Here is a 24,198-nt window from a genome sequence, read left to right on the forward strand (position 1 = left end):
AAGATCATTCAAATTATTGCTTTTTTTAACAGGCGGTGCAGGGCTAAAGAAACCTGGAGAGTTCTGTTTCCTGTTCTGACATTTCAAGGTATGTTCTTGAGTGCACACGTATAAATATTGATACGGTTATACACAAATATATTTCTTAGAATCATAATGACTCTAGTGACTGTATTTTGGAGAGTTCCTACATTGTGTCTCATGAAAAGGCAGGTAATTTATTCAGACTATCAATTCAACTGAATTCCCATTTATTCATTTATTTTCACTCGGACTTGATTTTGTGATATAAGACATGGTTGAACCAGTACAGTTGCATGCAACATTTTTCACCTCCCTTCACATTTTGGAAATATTGGCAAAATGAGGAAGATTATACAACTGCAGAATATTACAAAATCAAACAAGTGGTGAACAGATGGTTTATTACAATCTAATACCAGGGCAAAGGTCCAGATTTATTCTAGAGTTCATAGAAAATTGCAACTTTCACACAAGAAGCAGGTTGCAAAATTATTCACTCCCTAAGAATGTCTTTAGTACTTCGTGCAGCACCTACGTGCGCTAAGCAGCAACATAATGGCTACCCTGGGTTCCAGACTGTTTATCGGGCCATTTAGCCGGTTCTCTTTAGCCGGTACCTTGCAGTCAGTTCTCTCGGTGGCACAGAGACCCCAGCCCGCCGAACCCTAATTAGCGCACCGGGGGAGTTCTAGCCGGGGAGTTGACCGGCCCTAGTAAAAGGGGTGCGGTCCACTCCCCCGGGCTCAACTCCCCGGAGCGTTGATTAAGACCGGGCGGGCAGACTGTTCTCTGGCCACCGTAGGAAATCGCTAGCGACCTGGTACTAGTCTGGCGCCCAGGGAACATAATGGCCTACATCAAACAGGAACTGTCTGCCTGTCACAAGCTTCTGGCGGCGCTCTTGTGGAAGATTCTCAATTGTATTCAAGTCTGGAGACTGTGATGGCCACGGGTTTAACTACTTCTTAACAGACTTATAGTAATTAGTTAATCACCCTTACCGGTAGCACCAGAATGAGGTCACTGGACCACTCTACTTCTAAAATGTGGGGGGGGGGGGGGGGCGTAATGGTCACATGGTTCACAGTGGTTTCTTAGTGGGTTCACAGGGCTTAAAATACTGGGTGCGTGTGCACCTGTGTCACAGGTGCACATGCACCCAGTATTTTAAGCCCTGTGAACCCACTAACAGTGTGCACCCATAATTGGAGCCGTGCATCTTATTTTTGACTATGGGTGCACTGGTGCATCTAGATATTTTTGTACTCTATAGGGTTACAGTTCTCTTGTACACTAGCATACAAAATATTCTTGAAATGTAAGTATCAGAAAAAGCAATATAAACTTTTGTTGTACTTTATTTGAAATCTGGATAGAATTACGGAGTGAGGTTCTTAAAAGAGGCAGAAGCATCAAACTTATGTTTTGCTGACATTCAACTTTATTTTCTGTGGTGCACCCAAATTTTTTTCTGTGCACCTAATTAGTTTGGTTGGATGCACCAGTGCACCTGTATTTCCAAAAAAAGAATTTCGAGTCCTGGTTCAAATCAGGGTCCCTGTAACCTCCTTGATGAGACATTGCAACAAGAAATGTTGACTGCAAAGCCCCAGGAGGTGGTAATGATGTGGTTCAGGACACCAAATTATTTTTATTTTATTTCATTATATTAGACAAAAAAAGTATCCAAGAACAAGTTGTTGAATCATGATTGACACTCAAATTTGCATATCTTTGTGTCCCAACAGATTAAATCCAAAGATGGAAGTTCCCAGCTGCAGCTATGGAGAACAGATGCCAAAGCGCAAAGAAGAGAAATCGTACATGTGTGGAGAGTGTGGATACAGGACAGCTCAGAAGTATCACTTATCCCAGCACTTGAGAACTCATACAGGAGAGAAGCCCTACAAGTGTGACCAATGTGACTATTCTGCAGCACGGAAATACTGTTTGGATACACACCATCAAGCTAAACACACTAGTGAGAAACCCTATGTACTAGTATGTGAGGAGTGTGGATACAAGACAGCAACAAAATCGAACCTATCACAGCACATAAAAACTCATACTGGAGAGAAACCTTACAAATGTGAGGAATGTGGATACAAGACAGCTCGGAAGTCTCACTTATCCAGGCACATGAGAACTCATACTGGAGAGATGCCCTACAAGTGTGACCAGTGTGACTATTCTGCAGCACGGAAATACTGTTTGGATGCACACCATCAAGCTAAGCACACTAGTGAGAAACCCTATGTATGTGAGGAGTGTGGATACAAGACAGCAACAAAATCGAACCTATCACAGCACATAAAAACTCATACTGGAGAGAAACCCTACAAATGTGAGGAGTGTGGATACAAGACAGCTAAAATGTCTCACCTATCGCAGCACATAAAAACTCATACTGGAGAGAAACCCTACAAGTGTGACCAGTGTGACTATTCTGCAGCACAGAAATCCCATTTGGATGCACATCATCAAGCTAAACATACGTATACTAGTGAGAAACACTATGTATGTGAGGAGTGTGGATACAAGACAGCTAAAAAGTCTCACCTATCACAGCACATAAAAACGCATACTGGAGAGAAACCTTACAAATGTGAGGAATGCGGATACAAGACAGCTCGGAAGTCTCACTTATCCAGGCACATGAGAACTCATACTGGAGAGATGCCCTACAAGTGTGACCAGTGTGACTATTCTGCAGCGCGGAAATCCTTTTTGGATACACACCATCAAGCTCAACACACTGGTGAGAAACCCTATGTATGTGAGGAGTGTGGATACAAGACAGCTATAAAGTCTCACCTATCACAGCACATAAAAACGCATACTGGAGAGAAACCCTATGTATGTGAGGAGTGTGGGTACATGACAGCTAGTATATCTCACCTATCTCGACATATGAGAACCCACACAGGGGAAAGACCCTACAACTGTGACCAGTGTGACTTTTCTGCTGGGACTAAAGGTACTTTAACCAGACATCTAAAGGCAAAACACACTGGAGAGAAACGTCCAGGGTATCCCAGCACATAAGAACTCATACTGGAGAGAAACCCTACATGTGTGGGGAGTGTGGGTACAGGGAAAGTCTTGAGGTTTCCACCAGAGTCATGATTTTGGGAGTAACAGAGAAGAAAGAACTTCATGTTTGAGCTGAAAGCAGGAAGAAGTAGCCTGGTATCCAAACCTATGGCCTGCTGCTGAGTACTGTAAATGCAGAAATGTTCGCGGTGGCTTTATGTTCGCGGTTTTCACGGTGAACTCTTTACCGCGAACTTAAAACCCCGAAAAGCCGCTCCATTGTGTGACTGTGACGCTTCTATTGTTACAAACGCGAACTCAAAACCACCGTGAACACTTCATTTTCTCCCTACCGCGAAATTAAATCCCCGCAAACATTTCTTCATTTACAGTAAGTAGACGAAGTGTCATGGCAGCTATAAAAGGTTTGGATACCAGGTTATAGATGAAGAGAGCCATATTGTGAGTGCAGCGCATGCTTGCTGAAAATTTCAGAACCTGTGAGGAAAAAAAAATTATACCTTACATATATTATATTTTGCAGCAATTATCTTTATCATTCAGTAACATAAGAACATACTTAGAATTGTGCATGCACTGCATGGTATAAAACTTAGTTTAAAGACAGGAATCCTACTTCATCTTCACACAGACAAAAGAACGTACATTTGGTAATTATAGAAGCAGGATGTAATACTTATCTGTACGCGCAGCATCTTAGGACATCATTCAGTGATTGGCCGTAAAAAGCTTCATGTTTGATAATATTGAACTTAAGAATAATAAGAACTTGATATATTTAGATATCATAGGTTATATGTTCAGACTTTTTCTTGTTGTGTTCACCTTATGTTTCTTGGCAACTTCTTTGTTTTTTTAGAATCATAAGAACTTGATAGTCTGTATTAAATTTTACAAATACAAGTTGAATGTTCAGACTTTACATCTGTTTTACATCTGAAAGGCTTTATTGTTCGTTTCGTAGCCAGTATATATAATGAGAATTACAACATAAATGGCCAGAGTTTTTCTTGTTCAAACTTTAGCAACTGTAGTCAGGCCATTCATAGGAATCACTGTATACCTTCAGGCGAAATGATATCTAACACTCTAAAATTATCTACTGGCTAAGGTACTAGGTATGACAAGTATAAGCTGTCTTGTGTGAGGTATTCTCCAAGCAGAATTTTTGATCGGGGGAGCTACTGCAATTTCTAATGCTTCCCTCCCTCTACAATCCAGGGCACTCCTAGCCCCCCCCCCCCCGATCAAAACCTCTGCTTGGACTAGTTGGAGTAAATAATTTTGTAAATTTGGTATAAGGTCGTCGGCAGAAACTTAAGTTAGTGGTTATGTTTGACTCCTTGCAAGACTTAAAGTTCACCGTTCATTGATTAAACTGTCAAGTCTCTTGATCTGTTGTTCGATTCTTTCCTTTTGGATTTAATACTTCTATGTAGCGCATGAATATGGAATTATACATTTTCCACTTTATGACATTTTCCACAGATTACGACATTTCTGCATCAATTTATGCAAATTAAGCCGTTGTTTTATGCAAATTAGCTCCTTGGTAATAATAACATTGGTGAAAGTATTCACGCAAAAATGCGCATATCAGGCTAGTTAGTAAGGGGAGAGTATGGGAGTCCCGTTAACTAACTAGGATGGCTAGAAACTAAAGCCTTCCCGTACCCAGCGCACTGTGGTAAAACGTCCTGAGAACGAGAGCGTTCCCGTACCCAGCGTACCGTGGTACAGGCACCCGGGAACGAGAGCCAAGGCTCCGCCATAGCTGGGTACTAGTGTATATGATATGAAGGCGCCGGTTGTGTTTGTGAGCGTGACGCTCCTATCTCTGCTGAGCTGCTGTCTCGGGATGGACCCGTACCAGGTGCTCGGCGTGGACAGGTCGGCAGACGAGCGGGACGTCAAGAAGGCCTACCGCCGGCTGTCCAGGGAGTGGTGAGCCGACATTGATAAAATTTTGATAATATTTTGCACATAGCGGTAACATATAACATGACTCTTCCGGGTTGATAAATACATGATATGATAGTTCCAATTTTCTGCTATCTATTTTCCCTGTATGGATAGTGTATAGACTATACTGTTGGATAATTACTATGGTTTGCAGCAGAGGTTTGCAGGCGACTGAAATAAATTTCTGTTTTGTATTGAGGGTGGGAGGGGGGCGACATGCGTGCAGGAACCAACAATTATCTTCAAGCAGATGTGTGGTGGATGATCGTAACGTTGTTTCTTGTTGTTGTTGTTGTTTAGGCATCCTGACAAGAACAAAGACCCCGGAGCGGAGCAGAAGTTCATAGAGATTAACCAGGCGTATGAGGTCAGTCCTATGGGGGCTTGGACCGGGTAACATTGCAACTCATAACTATAACTATAAGCTAGTTCACAGTTTGAAATGCACATGTGCAATGAGATGCGTTTGGGGCAATATGTCAGAGTGGAAAGCCCTTTGCTATGCATAAAGAATGGCTATCACACTGCGCAAAGTCCCATATGCAAATCATACCATGAGCTATGTAGTTTATTGATATGTTGATGAATTAGGCAAATAGTTACAAGTGGACAACCTCAAGTCAACACGCCACTTCTTCAGAAAAGATGCTTTAGCCATGGTCACATAGTTCCTGTTTAGAACAAGCCCTTACCCAGACTAATTTTCCCTTGTGTGTGGCTTTCTCAATGGTTTAGGACACAAGTACATGTGTCCTGTCTTATATTATGATACGTTGACGGAGGTTAGCTTGTTGATAGATTTGTATATGTCCTTTGCTAACAGGTCCTGTCAGATACAGAGAAAAGGTCAAACTATGACAACTACGGTGACCCTGATTACCGCGGCCCGCTCAACTTCGGCTCCCGTGACGGTTTCCGTGACGACGGCTTTGGCGGTGGGTTCGGACACCCGTTCCACTTCTTTCACCAGCGGGACCCGTTCCGCACATTCCACTTCCACTACGGGAACCAGGTTCGTCCCTCTGATGTTCTAACTTTTAAATATATTAACTAGCTAGTCAAAGCCACCTACAGCAGATTCAATACACATTGCATCTGACTTCCTTTAGTTTAAGAGACTCTTGAGTCTTGAAGTAACAGAAATCACCAAAAAGAACGGACACACACCATAAACCAGCTTTCGCTCTACTATATGTTGTATGTTGTACCGTGTATATGTTGTACCACATATGTAATGATATATATTGATAGGGATTTTAGGACTTAAATGACTATATCTTTTACTATTCATCTGACCCTTCCCTCATGACCTCAATGATAAGCAGCCTGCATGCCGATTTGAACTCCTCATGAATAAACAAAGGTACAAACAAACTAAAGTATAACTTATCAAACATTAAAACAGGAGCACCGTGAGTCGTTCCGGGACAAGGCGCAGGAGATGCTGGTCACGCTGAACAAGTACGAGCAAACGGTCCTTCCGCAGAGCAGTGTCAAACCGTTTCTACTGGAGGTGTACAACGACTGGTGCCTGCCCTGTCTGCAGGTGGAGCCAGTCTGGGACAGCCTGGTGGAGGAACTCCAGCCCATGGGTTAGTCTGTAAGGGGGTACTGTAGGGGGGGTACTGTAGGGGGGTATGGAAGGTACTGCCACAGGGCAGCGTCAAGCCCTTCCTGCTGGAGGTGTACAACGACTGGTGCCTGCCCTGTCATACAGATGGAGCCAGTCTGGGACAGCCTGGTGGAGGAACTCCAGCCCATGGGTGAGTCTAGGGGGGTACTGTAGGGGGGTACTGTAGGGGGGGTACAGACAGTCCTGCCACAGAGCAGCGTGAAGCCCTTCCTACTGGAGGTGTACAACGACTGGTGCCTGCCCTGTCTACAGGTGGAGCCAGTCTGGGACAGTCTGGTGGAGGAGCTCCAGCCCATGGGTGAGTCGAGGGGGGTATTGTAGGGGGGTACTGTTGGGGGGTATGGAAGGTACTGCCACAGAGCAGCGTCAAGCCATACCTACTGGAGGTGTACAATGACTGGTGCCTGCCCTGTCTACAAGTTGAGCCAGTCTGGGACAGTCTGGTGGAGGAGCTCCAGCCCATGGGTGAGTCTGGGGGGGTACTGTAGGGGGGTACTGTAGGGGGGTACTGTAGGGGGGTACTGTAGGGGGGTACTGTAGGGGGAGCAGACAGTCCTGCCGCAGAGCAGCGTGAAGCCCTTCCTGCTGGAAGTGTACAACGACTGGTGCCTGCCCTGTCTATAGGTGGAGCCAGTCTGGGACAGCCTGGTGGACGAGCTCCAGCCCATGGGTGAGTTTGGGAGGGTACTGTAGGGGGGTCTGTTCTATAGGTGGGTCTGTACTGCAAGGGGGGTCTGTAGTATAAGAGGGGGTTTATACTGCAGGGGGGTCTACACTGAGGGGGTTAGAGGTATGTACTAGTAATAGTTACAGAGTTATGTATTGAAGTATTTTCCTGGGATCAGAATGGGTGTTAGCGATGGCAAATTTGCTTTTTGTTTGCAAACATGCTGTCTGTAGATGTACTAACAGAAATGTTGCTTATGTGTGTACAGGAATCGGGATGGGGATTGTGAACAGCGACTTTGCGGCGAAGCTGACGCAGCGGCTGGGTGTTTCCCGTCTGCCGGCGATTGTGGCGGTGGTGGACGGGCGGCCGGTAACGTACGTGGGGGTCATATCCCGGGAAGGCATTCGCCGCTTCCTGGAGAGACTCCTGCCCGTCAGCATCATGGAGGTGAGCTTTTCAACATACCAATAAATTAAACACTCAAGAACACACAGTTCTCTGCTTTTCCTGACGAAAGACAGTGGATGATGTCTGAAACATCTGACTGTTTACAAAATTTTATACAGTTGCTTGAGTAACTGTCATTTGGCATGACTAAGGAGCACAGTTGCAAATAAACACAAAATGAACGAATGCCTTTAACTTAACAATGATCATTTCCAACATGTTTACCAGCAATGCTTGTCTATTTTCCATAAATCATGACAACCTACATGTATGAACCTCTTCCCTTTACCATGTCCCTGTCTTACTTCTTTCCTGTAAGTGACTGACCTTGAAACTTGATCCTTTCCATGTTCCCATAGGCGACCCTTACACCTTGACCCTGTCCCATGATTCTGCAGGTGACTGACCTTGAACCTTGACCCTTTCCCATGTCTTTGCAGGTGACTGACCTTGAACCTTGTATGCCTTTCCCATGTTTTTGCAGGTGACTGACTCCAGCTTGAATGATTTTGTGTCCGGCTGTCGCCATGACAATAAGCCCCGTGCCGTGCTGTTCTCCCAGAAGCCCGCGCCCTCCCTACTGTACCGTGTCGTCAGCTTTGCGTACCAGGAGCGCGTGGTGTTCGGCTACGCCAACACAAAAGCAGCAAACACTCAGGTACAGTTTTATTTTATGATTTATTTATCTCTATTCATTTTTTCAAAATCTATTCATTGATTGCTGAGATTTGCCACATTTGTGAAAGGATTGACATACATGTAACAGGTAACTATCAAGATGTCAAGCAAGAAGCAGACTGATCCACTAACACCAGGATGCTAAATATGCTTCTGCCAAGAAATGAAATCCTTTTATGCTTCTCTCTCTACAGACCCTGCGGTTCGACTTTGACGTGGGCTCAGGACCGACGCTGCTCATCTTTAAGGAAGACAACGACAAGCCTGCAGATCGGCTGGAGGTGTGTTCATCACTTACACACTTCTTATCTCCATGACAAATGAAGATATAATAATTAGGATTACCTCTGAATGGATTGTAAGGATATTTGATATGTGGGTAGGTGTTGGGAAGACAAAGGTCAAGGTCGATTTTGGGCCCCCTGATGTGTGCCCTTGGTACTGCTGCAGGACTTCCGGATTTTATATCTTTTGTCCGGGACATGCTATGGTCTTGTTTGTGTACGTAGTATGTAATCATGTCATGTCTTCTTTAGGCAGGTGAGATGCAGAAGGGCTCCTTAAACGCCAAGATCTCCTCCAACCTTCACCTGTTCCTGCCAAGACTTAGTTCTCAAGACATCTTCAATGAGGTCTGTCCTCCAGACACGTCCCAGACACCCGAAAGGTTTGTCCTCTCTTCCTTCTTTTCCCTCTTCCTTCAAGTTCACCTATCAATCACTAATTGAGCTTCTAGAAAAACATCCAGGTCCTACAGATGTTGTTAAGCTTTTTACCAATTTAGACAATTCACGTGGTTTGTAAAGAAATAAATGAAAACTATAGATTTGTCAATTTTTGTGACACTTAATTTTGTGGTAGGAGAGGAAGGGAAGTTTTCGAAGTGTTTGAAGTTTGCAGTTGAAATAATATTGCAGTACAGTAAAAATTCAAAACACATATTCACAAGTAGACACAGTATGTTGATTTTTCAGTTAGAAGTCACCATGAAGATAAAACCACTGCGAAGGGAAGACTTCCACCTCCTCAACCAACACTGCATAGGCGCAAGCATGTCTAACCTTTGTGAGATGGGGAACAACAATTGATAAAGCAGATATCTGTATCTGTATCTATATAGCCGGTATAACCGCCATTAGGCGTAACACACCAGCTTCGCAGGCACGCGGCGCGGCAGCAGCTGGTCATATTACACCGAACGGTCTGTTACACCTAGTCTTTGCATATCTGACTGCAACCGTTCTTTAAAGCTTTTAACTTAGTGAGGAAGCTCCCACAGTACTTGATGACAACGAGTTCCATTCTACTATGGTTCTCGGGAAATACAAATTTTTGAACACATCAATCCTTGAAAAATGTCTTCCAAGGTATTAGAAGGAAATGTAAACCTACAGTAACGTCAACCTTCCAGGTTGTGCGCCATCCTCTTTACCTACAATGATGCAGACCACGACTTCTTCCGAGACACGTACCGGCAGTACGCAAAGTCAGCCGAGGAGTTCCAAGGTCGCGTGACCTTCAGCTACCTGTACGAGAGTACCCAGGGATCCTTTGCTGACAAGTTTAATGAAGGACTGGAGGGGGCATTTATATCCACGTCAGTCACTGTGAGTACTTAGCACTCATAGGGTTAACATGACCCCACATTTTTTGAGTCCTTAGCACTTACATTGTATAGGGTTAACCTTACCCTATGTCACTCTGTTTGAGTTCTTCCTTTTGCTCTTACATGGTTAACTTTGGCTAATGTCACTTTTTGTGTGTCTGGGTTTACTGCTGCTCACAAAAGAACTTTTGCAGATTCTACGCACAACATATTTATGAATTAAGGAACTTTATCGACACAACAAAAGTACTTTTAAGAGGTTTTCTAGAAGTGTAGATGCGCAAACTTTAAAGGTAGATTCTTAACTACTATTCGCAGTTTGTAATATCCAAACATTCTCTCGTGTACTTACCTATTTGTAAACTGGAAAATATTACTGAATGTATCCATACAATAAAGTGTAATCTGTAATAGTATTACTAATAGTGATATTGAGTATTTCACCATGATGCCTCCCCCCCTCAGCTACTCCTTTTATGGCGCCGTGAGGAGTTCTCTGTAGCGTATGGCTGGCTGCCGACCGGCTGGCAGGGAACCGGGAACGACCACCGCCGCCTGACGTCCGAGCTGCAGACCGTTCTGCAGGGGAAGAAGCCACTCCCGTTCTCCGCCAAGATTCCAGAACTCTACAGAGAGGACCAGCCAGTAAGGCAACAGTTTACTTACTAAACCAACCAGTAAAGAAACAGCTTAATCATTTAACCAGCTGGTTAGGCATCGGGTTAATCATTAAACCAGCCAGTAAGGAAACCGGTTAAATGTTAAACCAGCTGGTAAGGCAAGAGTTTAATCATTAAATCAACCAGTTAAGCACAGGTTAGTCATCAAACCATGTGGTAAGGCAACAGTTTAATCTTTAAACCAGCTAGTAAGGCAACAGTTAAACATTGAACCAGCCAATCTCTCATTGACAAGTGTGATGGGTTCTTGCTCGAGGCTTGGCTTTTTTCAGAAACGGGACCTTCAGCTTTTTGTCCCGGTAACTTGATATGTTTCCACCATTACTGTTCCGACAGGCTCTCATCATACAGCTGTTCAAGAAAATACGGAACACGTGGTACTTTATGTGGGACTGGTATCATCACATGGACGTGTGAGTACAGCTCTTTTAAAACATGAAGATTGTGTGTCTGTGTGTTTCTTTGTGTGTGTGTGTGTGTGTGTGTGTGTGCGTATGTGTGTGTGTGTTTTGTGTTTCTACATAGGTGCGATCAGCATAATTTAAGGAAGTTCTTCTGAATTGTGATAGTATTTGGTATGTGGGTATGTCTTACTAATAGTAAGACGGAGGTCAGGATCGAATTTGCGGCTTTCGTTGGTACTTCAGCAAAACTTTTTGTATCTTTTGTCCTGGTTCTTGATCTGATGTTCTGTTGTGTTCTACAGTATAGAGCTTTGCTTCAGTAACAGGTGTGATGTTCTGTTGTGTTCTACAGTATAGAGTCTACCATGATGGTGGTCTCTGTGTTGCCGTAACAAGTGTGATGTTCTGTTGTGTTCTACAGTATAGAGTCCACCATGGTGATCTCTGTGCTCCTGACGTTGTTGATGGTGGTTGCTGGGGGATTCGTTCTCTCCATGGCAAAGTAAGTAAAGGCCATACTAACTGTCCATACTAAATATCCTGAAGCTTTATTATTTCAAGTCTTCCAAAAGCAGAAATGAACTCGTCTATTTGATTTTATCTTGCAGAAAAAGTTAGAGAACATTTCGCATTGAACTGTACTTCACTGTCCTTTCCTACATTTCTAAAAACCAAGCATTTCTTAAACTGTTTCTGGTTTTATATAATAATTGACCTTCTTAAGCCCACATGACTTTGATGATTCGACACAAACTTGTTGAGTTAAATGACCTTGAGAAGCCCATGTGACCTTGACCACCCTAGGCGACATTGATGATTTTACACAGCCTTGTTGAGTTGAATGACCTTGGGAATCCCACATGACCTTGACCAGACCAGACGGCCTTTAGCCCCACATCATGATTTCCGCCATGTTTGTTTTACAGTAAGGAGATGCAGAACGAAAGAAAACGAGAAAGACGACAGCGAGCGACTCACTGTAACCGAGGAAACACTGACCAGACAGGACCAACCCCCAGGTAACCACTGATGGTTTACTTACTAGTAAGTTGATGACAAGACACCAAACAGACTAGTCAATGATTGTTAGTAATTATGTTATCTAATGATTGTATACCAATCAGACAAGATCAAACCTCAGGTTTTATGGTTGCTTAATTCCATTGTAGATGAGAAACTAATGAGATTTCTGCTGTGTTTTAAGTTCTCTGTTGAAACAACTCTATGTAGGAGTACATATTTGAGGTGTCATTATATCGCAGTGGAAAGGCCGCACAGAAAACAGGGAAAAGAAACCCGCTTTGAATATTTTAAGACATACTGTATGATGCTCATGGATTACATGTATTTTCTACCCTGTTTCTGATGATGTTTCCATCCACAGAAAGAGGAGGTATCTAGAGTTAGACGAGCTTGTCCCCTCGACCTACGCTAACCTGATCCTTGACCTTCGACCTGGCCAGCTGACTGTGCTCCTGGCTGTGGGACAGGAAAACAGGGAGGTGCTCCTCAAGACGTTCGCCCGGGAGGTCTACCCTTACGCAAGGTGAGTCTACCCTTACACAGGGCGAGTCTACCCTTACGCAAGGTGAGAGGATTTCACTTGCTAATTGATAATTTACTTCATAGTTCTTGGTTACAAAAGTTCTTTATTCACAACCAAGACCTTCCTCAGCGCAATACTGACTGGTTATGCTTCACACTGCAGCTAGGTGTTGCTGTTGCAGTGTGAAGAAACCGGTCCCAAATGTGATTCAACTACTGTAGATTTAGTATCTTAGATTTTAAAGAAGGCTTTTGTGGTGTTCTAAATTTGTGGTTGAAACTACTGTTCTTTGGTGCAGTAGCCATGCAAAGAATATCTATAGAGATCTGAAAAGTGCGAAAACAAAATGACAGCAAAAGTGTAAAATCTACAGTATTCATAAAGGCTCATAGTTCATGTTTTCCTCCTGTTTTCCAGGGAGTCGAAGATCGCTGGTTTTGGGTTTCTTCTCCTGGAGCGAAACCAGGCGTGGCTGGAGGAGCTTCTACAGAACACTGCCGACTTTCCCACCAAAGTCACGGTACCAAACTGCGAGGGAATTGTCATCGCCGCAAACGGCCATCGCTGTTACTACCACGTGTTCTACCCCAAGCAGCGGCAAAGTAACCACAAGCGGAAGAGACGTGATTCGCTGGACGGGGATTTCGTCGGACTGAACGACAGCACGAGTGAAGAAGAAGAGGAGAGGCCGACAGATGCAACCTGGGTCCTGAGCGGGTTAAATTTCTGGATGGACAGATTGTTAGAAGGAACGTTGAAAAAGTACCCGACAGCAGGTTGGCCAGATGTGAGGTGATGTGGTGAGGCATGTGGTAGTCATAGTTACTTTTAAATGCCAGTAAAATGAGATTTCCTCCATCATTTATGTAAAAATTTTGTCTTTTCTGAAAACATGTATATGGTCTTTAATCAAACCGTCTACAGTGTGCTCTTTGGTGGGACAAATTAGCAACAGGTCATGATGTCACAGAAATGACTCCATGTAAGCCATACCAGCTAATGAGACAGTCGTTTCTATGACGTCATGGACCATGAACCAGCTTTCGCTCTACTATATGTTGCATGCTGTGCCAATTGTATATTGTTGTACCATATATATGTAATGATATATGTTGATAGGGACTTAAAGGACAGTGTATCTCTACTACATGTATATTATATCTGACCCATACCTCTTCCCTCAAGACCTCAATGAAAAGAGGCGTGCGTACCGATTTGAGCTTCTCATGAATGAACAAAACTTAAGGTTCAAGCAAACAAACAATAGCTAATTTCTCTCACTAAAGAGTACACATTAGACAACTGATATGAAGATTACATAGATGATTTCGGAAATGACCAAATTTTTACATGAATGATATTAAAGAGGAAATTTCATTTCATTAGCACTTTGATGATCTCTACCAGACTAGGTGGGTAAATGGAATAGTTGAAATTGGAGAAATACTAAAAAATAGGTATATTAGTATAATAGGAATATTAATAGTTTAATACCAGAGGAGTCAGCCGACCAGAGGTTTGTGTTTTGCTACCAACGGAGTCAGTAGCAAGTCAATACAGTTTTTGATAGAAGGCTTACTTCACCCTTTGGCACCTATTAGATAACGATTAGTACACAAATTAACAGAACATGGCCACTCTGCTATTTCAGATACCCACAAAGTCTGGTAGAAACTAGAAATAATGTAAGATCTTAAAGATTTTTGTGTTACATGGAAATACTTATTATTTATTGGTCTACGATAGCAGAAAGCTGCTAAGTTTGATGTGCAATTATTCCTTATCTGAAATGTACAAATACTTGTCTGTACAACCTAATATGTCTTAAGGAATGTACAATTATTTCTGATCTCTCGAAAGGAATGTGCAATTATTCCTGATATGTCGTAAGGAATAAGCAGGTGTTTCAGATCTATCTTAAGGGAATCTACAAGTTCTTGGACAATTCTAACAAGAACTTATAATTAGAAGTATCAGAAGTATGTTTAATATTTAAACTAAGGTAGCAGGAACTAAAGGTATTACTAATACCTAAAGTAAACGCCACATATATGTACTAATGTGGAATATAGATGTAAGTATAAGACTCAGTAGGGTAGTGATACAGTCAGGATAGTTTGTAATACAGTCAAGCCTGTACAAGTGACCACCTCTACATAAGGACCACCTGGCCAATGTGACCACATTTAGTGGTCCATTAGATAATTTTTTCCATTGACAAAAGCATTAAGAATCCTGTCTATTGTGACCATGTTTTTATCGGTCACATGAGTGGTTGTCTTGGGCAGTTTTGACCATAATCTTAAAAACAGACTATTTCATTTCTTCTGCTCAGGGGTTGACCAACTTAGCACTTTTTAAATGATTTTTTTTGTACAATGTTGTATTTTATATTCCTATTTATCTGTCCCGTCCACAATGCAGGACCCTACCCGTTTAAAAAACTGAAATAACACATATGTATTGTCTATAGATGTTAGTGCATGCACTATATATAGTTTTAGTTAAAAGTCCTTTCAGCACTAGATGGTGCATAGGGCAGCGCCCATCTCTGTCTCAACAACCCTTGGGCCACACAACTTTGTGCAATTGCTACAGCAAGGGGTAGTTGTGCATGCATTCAGCTACTAAATGCTGAGTGCTAAGCAGGCAGAGAAAGAAGTATGTACAATGCAAGCCTTTGGGATCGAACTCATGACCTACCGAATCTAATACCTAAGTTCTAGTGTACTTGCTAGATAGGTAGATGTTTGATAATTGACTTGATAATGTTAACTAATTCTGCCCAATGATGCCAAAATACAACTTAACGTTAAACAATCTATGGCAATATTTCTAGCAGTGTTTTTACTTACTTTTGGCTTGATGACAGATGAAGCAAATACAGAATGTAGCCATATAGCATCCTCTCTGTCAATTTTGATTTGTGCTGCTGTTTTGTTTTATTGAGATCTCAATTACTTTTATCTTTTCTTAGACGTTTTGATAATCCCTGACCACCCCAGTTTTTTTTACCTGGGCTCACACATGTACACACATACACATATCACACGCAACAATGCATGTACATTGTAGCATACACAGCATACTCTTTCAGAATACATACAGAATGTATGGTGAAACAATGATAAGCATTCTTTATGATGCTTATAGTTTACGTACGTTTAAAGTTTTTATCATAGTGGGTACCATGATCTAGTTCGTTTACCAGGGTTCCTATACTCTCCACTCACCAACTTGGTATGGTGGCAGTATGGGAGACCCAGTTGAAATAACTAGGATGGCACCCAGTTGCAGGCCATAGTTCTATTGCCATACGAAATTAACATATTACACACAAATATTATAACATGATATTCTTTTAGCATACGATGCTGTGAACATAATACACAGATATACACCATAGACGTATACTACGTTAACATAATGTATACAGATCGAAATTCGTTTTGAGGACTGTCGGGAGGAAAGGTCTTGATGTTTTCTTGTTGGGCCGTGAGTGAGACAAAATGGAACACACAGAAGACGCCACTATGTATCTCCCCCCCCCCCCCAACATCTGCTTGGAGACAAACTCTGACGACAGCCAATCCCTATGACGTGGGACAACTAATCCACAACACAGTCGCTTCTCTGGGATTCCGTCAGCTTCTAGCCCCGAGCTTCCTCCATTGATGCACCTGTGAACGGAAGGTTGAAAACGATAGTTTGGTCGTTATGACTGTTTAGTTATCCATCATATCAAGTCACAACATGATACACCATGCATCAACACATATGATGGTACAGTATATGAAGTATCGTCACAAATACGCAACAGATTCCTTTTCAGCCAATAGTCTATTTTTTTACAGACCTTTTCTCTGCCAACGTTTCGGCAACGAACCGACGTCACGACTAGTAGAGTTACGTTCGAGAACGCGTTCTTGTGATGATTACGTCACGATACCTTTATATATTATTCTTAGTATTTTCTTGATATTCTAGTGCATTTAGCCTTCTGTTGGGCATGAATATGCAATTGACGTCATTGCCATAATCATCAGTAGTTCTTTATTTCAGGCACGAACAGGCCCATATTAAAAACATACAATATGACAAGGAGAAAGTTGATATCACCCTAATGAAAGCAGCATAACTGATGCCGAGACGTGAAAGCGTTGTGTACCAAAGATAATACATGTATATATAATGATGAATGGTCTATCAAGACAAATTGGTTAAACTATTTAAGGGGGTACAGATTCCGTACAGATAGAAAACCCACCAGCCACATTCTGGCGTTTCCTAAGCCTCCTTTCCCCGCAGTTCCTCCGTCACGACTGACACCCAGCCTGGGTCCCTCAACACCCAGGCTGGGTCTCTGAACACCCAGCCTGGGTCTCTCATCGACACCCAGTTTTCGCTTCCAGAGCGAGCGATTCACCGCCGAGGCACGGTTTTCGGAGGCTATAGGGGAACCGACACATGTACATGTTATGTAACGTTACAGACCGGGCGTTATTATCAGAGACCATCGTGGGTTAGTGTATTTAACCTCCTTTGTTAGTGTGTACCTACATGTATATACATCCGTTTCTGTAAACCCCAGACATGATGCACATTCGTTATCCACGGTTAGCTTAAATCTAATCCGAGATCTAAACATACAGCCGACACTAAAGCCAATGGCACGAAATGAAATGCAACCACATCCTTAAATTGGGACCTCAGGGCTATTTGTGCAACGGCACGGCGGACTCGCCGCGGTAAGCGTGTTCAACAAATTCAAGCACACCGGGTCATTACATCCTAATCTTTTCGATAAGTGTGTTGGGTTCTTTTACGTGCAAATTGGGTTTAACGCTTGAGGCTAATGCCAGCTACACGTCGGCTTTACGTCACCATCCGAAATGACGAAGGCTAGTGAAAATCTGGGAACCGATGTAATATCGATGACCTCACCTTCGCACTGTTCCAGCCAGGTGGGAACACGCAGGCGCAGTGAGCGCACCACGGACAGACGCAGAGCCGAGGCCGCCGCTCCAGGCATGTCGGGAACGGAGGAACTGACGAACTGACGGAAGAACGGTGTAAGGTCGATGGAGGGACAGGCTCCTGTAAATCCAAAGTAGCCTAAATTACATTCAGGCACAAAAGGTTACAACAGTTCCCACTTTTGGCACCCTAGCATAGTTGTGTGCGATATAAAACATAACAGTGAAGAACAAGATCATAACATATACATGTACCAAGGACACATACATGTACCAGGGGGCCAAAATCGACCTTGACCGTTGTCCTCCCAAGACCAACTCACATACCAAATATTATTACAATGTATCGAGAAGTGCTTTACTTATGCTGACAACAAATATCCGGAAACACTCAAATAGACCCAAAATAATACCTCTAGTTTTCATGGAGGTAATAACAAGAACAACAGAGAAAGAGGGAAAAAACACCGATATCAAAATACCGCCAACGACGTAGAGCTACGTACCGTTGAAAGCGGGTTAAAGCTAAGAAGACTGGATGCCATGCTAATATCAAAAAGCCGGTCGTGTAGCCTGTATTGAGACTTTTAGAAGTATGTTTGGGGCAATAAAAATGCTTTGTTGGTGTCTATTCATTTGAAAACACACCTTCTCTTCTTCACTGAATCACTTATACACTTTAGATTTTGGTAGTGTAACAACGTTTATATCTAAACATTACCACTATAACCCCAGTAACATACCCAATACCGGCCAAGCAGTAAGGAAGAAGAATATGGAAAAAAAGGTAAAGAATTGGCCCGGAGAGTAACGGGAATTTCATCGTGTTAACTACGCGAGCAAATGTTACCCTATGCTATGGTCGCCAACCTCCACTGGCAAATCATTATCTCTATTTGGCTATCGTAATCATTCAGCTAGCGTAGTTAGTATGTTGTAGACCACCTTACCTCTTACCTTGACAACGCTGTGCTCCGTGGCACGCCAGCAGCGCACACCCACACTGCTGTGTTTGTAAAGAGCAACAAACGGACTGGGACTGTTGTTGTCTACAGGTCAGTCTCCATGGAGACGTTCGATCAACCGCCGTTGAGCTGTGATTGTTTCCCTGCCAACGCCATAGAGACAGGTTTGTTCTAGAACGGACCGTTTTGTTGTGATGAACGTGGAGACGCTGCTAGCGAGGATGTGACCGTCTCCTCTGTAGGATGTATCAAATTGAAAACCTGCCGTTTTGAATACCTTCTCAAAAAAAGGTGATGTTTTCGGGAGTGTGTGTCTGTGTGTCTGTGTGTGTGTGAACACGATAACTTGAGAAGGCCTGGATGGATTAACTTGAGTGAGTGGGTAAGTCTTCACGAGCTCTCGAAATGATTAAATGTTGGCCCCCCTGGCCGCTTCGATACCTCATTTACACCTGAGTAAATCAGGGTAAGGAAAGTCATGTAAAGTGCCTTTCCAATGGCAAAACATAGGGGCATATCAGTGGTATTGAACTCGGGACCTCTTGGTTCTGGACGGAACACCCTACCGATTGCGCCACACGATGCTGATATTCAATGTTTGTTTTCAGTCCGTGAGGTAAAACGAGCATTAGTAAAAATCTTAAGTTTCTGATAAACGTTTCAAATTGTAATGATAACTGCTACAATACACACACAGATTTTCATCACGCAAGAGTGTGATACAGAAATAGGAAAACAATAAGCGATAACGTTAATCTGAAATATGGTAATCCGGATAAAAACGTATTAAGATAAGCTGAGGTTTCAAAAAAGTAAAGTGCGATACTGACCTTGGTGCTGATCACCCCATCTGGAGTAGAGAACACCGTGCACTTTTCATATGGATCGCTAGAGGCCGCTGCGGCATTGTGTTGTTCACATCGGGACATGACGATGTTACGGGCTATAGATCCCACCCCCGAGGGGCTGATTATGTAGACATTCATAATAATCTAGTGGAAGATAACAACCCCTTATGGAGTTAGTACTCCGTTAAAGTCAGCATTTAACCAGAGCAGCAACTTGCTATACTGGACTGTCAACATTATTTGTCTGTCCTTTTTATGTTACTACGGGCAAGAAATTGCTAAATACTTATCATTATCATCACTGATTATTCAAATATGTTCTTACGCTCTACCGGGCTCCGCTGATCGCTGGAAAAATAGACGAATTAGGCCAAATAGAGTGAATGGTATGCTAAGGGAGTAGAGGCTAATACGTTCGTTTACATCTAATTTCGCGGTAGGACGTTAAGGATACGTTAGTGGCGTTTTACGTTGAAACAACTGCTTGCTTGTTTGTTAGTTTGTAGTAACGCAATATAAGACAGGAAGACTCAGTTTTACGGTGTCGCGGTGGAGAGTTCACCGCAAATATTGCTGGAAACAAGCAAAAGTAAACCACTAGAATTTCTAGAGTAACAGTACTCTCGAAATAAAGACAAGCGATACACCATAGTTCCAGTTACGCTTGTTTCCATTATTCTTTCTAGCCAACATTACACAAAGGTGGCTGATAGAAAACACAGCCACAGAGGAGATTGTCAGAATGGGAATATAAACATGTTCCATGGTTAAATAATCGACAGAACAGGCATCTTTCCACAAAATCGCTGTCCTTTCTGCATTCAATGTAAAAGGTCAGCATGAAAAATACAAAATGTTTCACATTTCTAATATTGCACATGGTGTTCCCTTTCCATCTATTAACCAGGTTTTAAAGATTGTCCAACATCATATTACCACAAGTACAAGTACATACACCTATTAACTAAAGCTCTTATTCCAACACAACCTAGACAGAATTTACTACATGTTTTGTCAGACGATTTCAATACATGCTGGGGGTTAAGGCTGAAAAGTGTTACATTGTTCCTAGGCTGTGAGAGAACATTAGGTTTAGGATTAAATCCTGAAATATAGCATGCTATGGCTTAAGGGGGATAACCCCCTTCCTAACAGGGCTTACCGGTAACTGATAAATGCACAACACCTTGCAGAAATCTCCCCCAACCCGCTGACTAGAGAAACGCATTATGTACATCAGTATGTTGTCAATAACAGCCTGTAGTCTCTACCAGACTAACTATGTTGGCTAAAGGGAGAATAGTTTGCCAGGGCAGTTTGACCACCATAGGGTCCAATTTGCCTGCGCAGTTAGGAAAAATGTTACCCTAACTGCAGGCTTTCTCTCTCTCTATCATTAATTAATTCGTCCTATTTCTGCCATATTCTACAATCCATAACCTTTTAAGGAAGGCATTCACTCACTCACACATGACCCATGACCTCAGTAGTCATAGGGGCGTCATGAAAGCCAGCCGCAATGATCCGTGCCCATCCTGATCTGTCAAGGAAGGCATTGTTGGAGGCTAATCGGTCAATAACTTTGGGCTACTTGCACTTCTGGTTTCACAAGTCCATGGGTCACATTATACAGTCACTGTCAAAGTCATGTTTACACCTACGAAAAAACATGTGCAACGATTTGACATTGCTTCACATACAATATCAGGGCTCCAAAGGCAACTATACAAGCCAAGGGCAGTCTGTTATACCGATGTATGCAGATGTAATCTTCTGGAGTGGGCTGTTATATGTCATATATTCCCGCGGGACTGGCCCTGTACAACATACGCCTGCAGGACTGTTCACTGTATGTACAATAAAGGTCATCATTCATTATACATCGTACTCATGCAGGACTGCTCAATTTACATCCAACGTCTGCGGGACTGTTCCCTTTTATACATCGCCCTTTTGTGGGACATCTTACATTGAATGTCTGCGGGACTGTTCATTTTACATCATACTTTTGCGGGACATTTTACATTGAACGTTTGCGGGATTGTTAATTTTACATCGCATTTTTGTGGGGCATTTGTAATAGTGTTACATTGGACATCTGCGAGACTGTTAATGTTATATAGTACTGCTGCTTGACTGTCTGTTGATGTTGTACTCCTGGGGGACCGTTCATTATACCTCCTACTCTTGTTGGGCTTTTGTCAGACGTTGTACCCCTATACGTCATACTTCTGCAGGACTGTTCATTATACGTCATACTATGGTCATACCCATGAAGGATTGCGCATATCAATCAAATTGTACATCACTTATATACGGGACTGTCCATTACACACCCTACTCTTGTGGGACTCCTTGTTACAAAGGTTGTATCCCTACAGGACTGTCCATAATATCAATAAATGTCTTTCAAAACTCCTGTAGGACTGTTCATTATATACCATACTACAAAGGGACTGTTCATTATACATCATACTCCTGGGGGTTGCTGATAGTCTGAGGGTCGGGTGCAGCTTGGCATGGACAGAGCCACATGAGAGAGTTTCCTCGGCCGAACACCTCGGCCAGAAGCGCCATCTTGGGTTTCCGGGGCCGCTCTCTCTCCCTCCCGCGCTTCTGGATCTGTTCCACGGCCGTCTCGTCCGTAAAGATGGCGGAGAGTTGATCGCACATTATGGCGGAGACGAACAGCCCAAAGAGAATGGCCTCCACGGTGAGAATGATAGAGTGCACGATGCGCGTTTGTCTGCCCAGGTGGTCTACCTTACACCCGGGCCCGGTACACTCGATCACCCAAGAGATCACCACCAACATGAGCGCGTAGCAGCACGCCAGTCCCGTGTAGAACAGGAACTGGATGAAGAATTTCTGGTTGAGCTCGCCCACACAGTTATTAATCCAGGGACAGTGGTGGTCCATGCGGCGGATACACCGCCTACAGATCTTACAGTGGTGGGCTCTGGGCGGCCGGTACGCGTCGCAGCGAGCGCACACCGTCCAGTCTTCCTCTTTCTCCGACAGTTTTCTCTTCCCAGCCGAACGAACGTCCGAGAAGTCAATGTTGTTGGCAGGGAGGGGCACGATCCCCGGGTCCGAAAACACTGCTCGCAGGTGCGCTAGGGTGAGCAGAAACACGACGATGTTGAACAGAACGACGTGGAAAGCGCCCCACAAGTTCGTCGTCATGGTAGGGATCGCCAAGTGTCGAACCACGACGTAATCCGCGTAGAAAACGGCGGCGTAAGTGATGATGATACATATGATCCCGCAAGGATCTGTCCGGAACACCGCCATCTTGCTTGGTTTTCCTTCTGCTAATTAGGACCAGGGCTGGCTCTTGTAGCATTTTTAATGCCTAAAAACTTTCCATTTTACTTGAATGTTACTTAAAAAATAATGCTTAGCCGCATTCATTTTGGAGCACGTAAAACTATGGAGTCTATTCCTTTAAAGTTTTTTAAACTATATGGAATAATACAGTTGGATTTGTATTAATCGCGGACCCAAATTATAGGCACTGCTTAAAATATACACAGAACACACCCTAAGAGTGACAAATGACCTGTGGTAACCCCTGGGACATGGTGATTCATGCTGCCACGCCTAGCAACGGCAACTATTCACTCCTAATCCCACAGATGGGACTTTTACTTGTCTGTCATTCATCAACGAATAGGACTGTTGACCTAGTCTCCTGCGCAGACTATCCGTCTGGGTGGTTGGAACTTTGCTATGGTTTCTGTGTTAGACGTTTTGAAGATGATCTACAGATACAGTCGTGAATGCTCTTGAACCTGTAAACAAATACTCAAAGGATGTCCTTTTTTCCCCACAGGGCAAATGTCTGCTACTCCCCTTCTTTATTTATAAAGTTGTTTTTTTCTAATTTCAAATTCGGACATATGTGTTCATGAAGATGAAACATACAGAAACACGAGTATTGCCATTGTGCATTTATTTACATGTTGACTGTATTTTATATCAAGTACATTCGACTGTGCAACTGTCTACGAGGAAAATCTATATAAATACAATAAAGATAAAGCTAATTCAACCTCCTAGTCTCTCATCATGGATTTTTGAGGAATGTCAGAACATACCCTACCACATTACATACACAAAAAGTTTTGACCGTTTCATACATTGTTAATTATGGCTAACCTACCAATTAGACAAATAGCTTCCTAAAAGCTTGGCCTGATGTGGCTTTGGTCCTCAAGTGGAATGTATCTATCTAAAAGGACAACATGAGTAAACATGCACATAACGTTTTCCTACACTATACAACATTCGAAACATTTAACTTTTTAAATAATGCCAAACTGTACACACTACAAATGTAGTACAGTTACCCCCTTCCCATTTGTTAGTGGGACAATCCTACAACTTACAAGAATGGTAGCCTAAAAGAGGCAGCCAACAATAAAACGGAGTGCAGTGAAATGTGATATGTCAATCATCATTTTAAAAAAGCACATTATAAGCCACCCAAAGTCCAACTTGTAGAGTCTGATAAGGAGGCAACAAGAATGGTGAGAACGTCATAATGGTGCCTGTACTGGGGCAAGAACCCAAAATAAGGTTAGCCTCCATAGCAGGCTCTCTATGCCTTTTTTTTGGCTTATGATACACTTTTGCTGATGACTTCTTTTTGTACTGGGTCGTTTGTGTAGCCAGCCTGAAACCATTTGGCCCGGTCTAAATG

At 43.0% G+C, this 24,198-nt stretch overlaps 5 protein-coding genes across 5 annotated transcripts; 3 read left to right on the forward strand and 2 right to left on the reverse strand.

The window, feature by feature from the left end:
• On the forward strand, positions 1-4,312 carry LOC136443105 (zinc finger protein 665-like). Its single transcript, XM_066440180.1, has 2 exons — positions 1-88; positions 1,773-4,312. Exon 2 carries the CDS (start codon positions 1,786-1,788, stop codon positions 3,067-3,069), a length of 1,284 nt encoding a protein of 427 aa, XP_066296277.1. The 5' UTR covers positions 1-88; positions 1,773-1,785; the 3' UTR covers positions 3,070-4,312.
• Positions 4,313-4,843: 531 nt separating this feature from the next.
• Positions 4,844-6,637, forward strand: LOC136443845 (dnaJ homolog subfamily C member 16-like). Its single transcript, XM_066441214.1, has 4 exons — positions 4,844-5,022; positions 5,341-5,407; positions 5,864-6,052; positions 6,446-6,637. The coding sequence occupies exons 1-4, from the start codon at positions 4,874-4,876 to the stop codon at positions 6,635-6,637; spliced, it is 597 nt and encodes a 198-aa protein (XP_066297311.1). The 5' UTR covers positions 4,844-4,873.
• Positions 6,638-6,757: 120 nt separating this feature from the next.
• On the forward strand, positions 6,758-14,166 carry LOC136443846 (dnaJ homolog subfamily C member 16-like). Its single transcript, XM_066441215.1, has 13 exons — positions 6,758-6,803; positions 6,840-6,971; positions 7,609-7,790; positions 8,275-8,448; positions 8,663-8,749; positions 9,005-9,135; positions 9,880-10,075; positions 10,540-10,719; positions 11,091-11,167; positions 11,580-11,660; positions 12,085-12,177; positions 12,543-12,704; positions 13,122-14,166. The coding sequence occupies exons 1-13, from the start codon at positions 6,758-6,760 to the stop codon at positions 13,498-13,500; spliced, it is 1,920 nt and encodes a 639-aa protein (XP_066297312.1). The 3' UTR covers positions 13,501-14,166.
• Positions 14,167-16,295: 2,129 nt separating this feature from the next.
• Positions 16,296-17,779, reverse strand: LOC136443120 (uncharacterized). Its single transcript, XM_066440204.1, has 3 exons — positions 17,649-17,779; positions 16,972-17,153; positions 16,296-16,384 (listed from the first exon to the last, which is right to left on the reverse strand). The coding sequence occupies exons 1-3, from the start codon at positions 17,734-17,736 to the stop codon at positions 16,349-16,351; spliced, it is 306 nt and encodes a 101-aa protein (XP_066296301.1). The 5' UTR covers positions 17,737-17,779; the 3' UTR covers positions 16,296-16,348.
• Positions 17,780-20,145: 2,366 nt separating this feature from the next.
• Positions 20,146-22,813, reverse strand: LOC136443111 (palmitoyltransferase ZDHHC3-like). Its single transcript, XM_066440188.1, has one exon. The coding sequence runs from the start codon at positions 22,785-22,787 to the stop codon at positions 21,957-21,959; it is 831 nt and encodes a 276-aa protein (XP_066296285.1). The 5' UTR covers positions 22,788-22,813; the 3' UTR covers positions 20,146-21,956.
• Between the last annotated feature and the right edge of the window lie 1,385 nt (positions 22,814-24,198).

The sequence above is a fragment of the Branchiostoma lanceolatum genome, chromosome 10 (assembly GCF_035083965.1).
Source record: "Branchiostoma lanceolatum isolate klBraLanc5 chromosome 10, klBraLanc5.hap2, whole genome shotgun sequence".
NCBI lineage: Eukaryota > Metazoa > Chordata > Leptocardii > Amphioxiformes > Branchiostomatidae > Branchiostoma > Branchiostoma lanceolatum.

Coding starts and splice junctions, on each gene's coding strand:
- LOC136443105 (XM_066440180.1), top strand. CDS start 1,786: ATGGAAGTTCCCAGCTGCAGCTATGGAGAACAGATGCCAAAGCGCAAA.
- LOC136443845 (XM_066441214.1), top strand. CDS start 4,874: ATGAAGGCGCCGGTTGTGTTTGTGAGCGTGACGCTCCTATCTCTGCTG. Junction 5,023..5,340: donor CGCCGGCTGTCCAGGGAGTG/GTGAGCCGACAT, acceptor GTTGTTGTTTAG/GCATCCTGACAAGAACAAAG. Junction 6,053..6,445: donor ACTTCCACTACGGGAACCAG/GTTCGTCCCTCT, acceptor ACATTAAAACAG/GAGCACCGTGAGTCGTTCCG.
- LOC136443846 (XM_066441215.1), top strand. CDS start 6,758: ATGGAGCCAGTCTGGGACAGCCTGGTGGAGGAACTCCAGCCCATGG. Junction 6,804..6,839: donor GGAGGAACTCCAGCCCATGG/GTGAGTCTAGGG, acceptor GGGGTACTGTAG/GGGGGGTACAGACAGTCCTG. Junction 12,178..12,542: donor CAGACAGGACCAACCCCCAG/GTAACCACTGAT, acceptor TTCCATCCACAG/AAAGAGGAGGTATCTAGAGT.
- LOC136443120 (XM_066440204.1), bottom strand. CDS start 17,736: ATGCCTGGAGCGGCGGCCTCGGCTCTGCGTCTGTCCGTGGTGCGCTCA. Junction 17,154..17,648: donor CTGGCTGGAACAGTGCGAAG/GTGAGGTCATCG, acceptor GTTCCCCTATAG/CCTCCGAAAACCGTGCCTCG. Junction 16,385..16,971: donor GAAACGCCAGAATGTGGCTG/GTGGGTTTTCTA, acceptor TTCCGTTCACAG/GTGCATCAATGGAGGAAGCT.
- LOC136443111 (XM_066440188.1), bottom strand. CDS start 22,787: ATGGCGGTGTTCCGGACAGATCCTTGCGGGATCATATGTATCATCATC.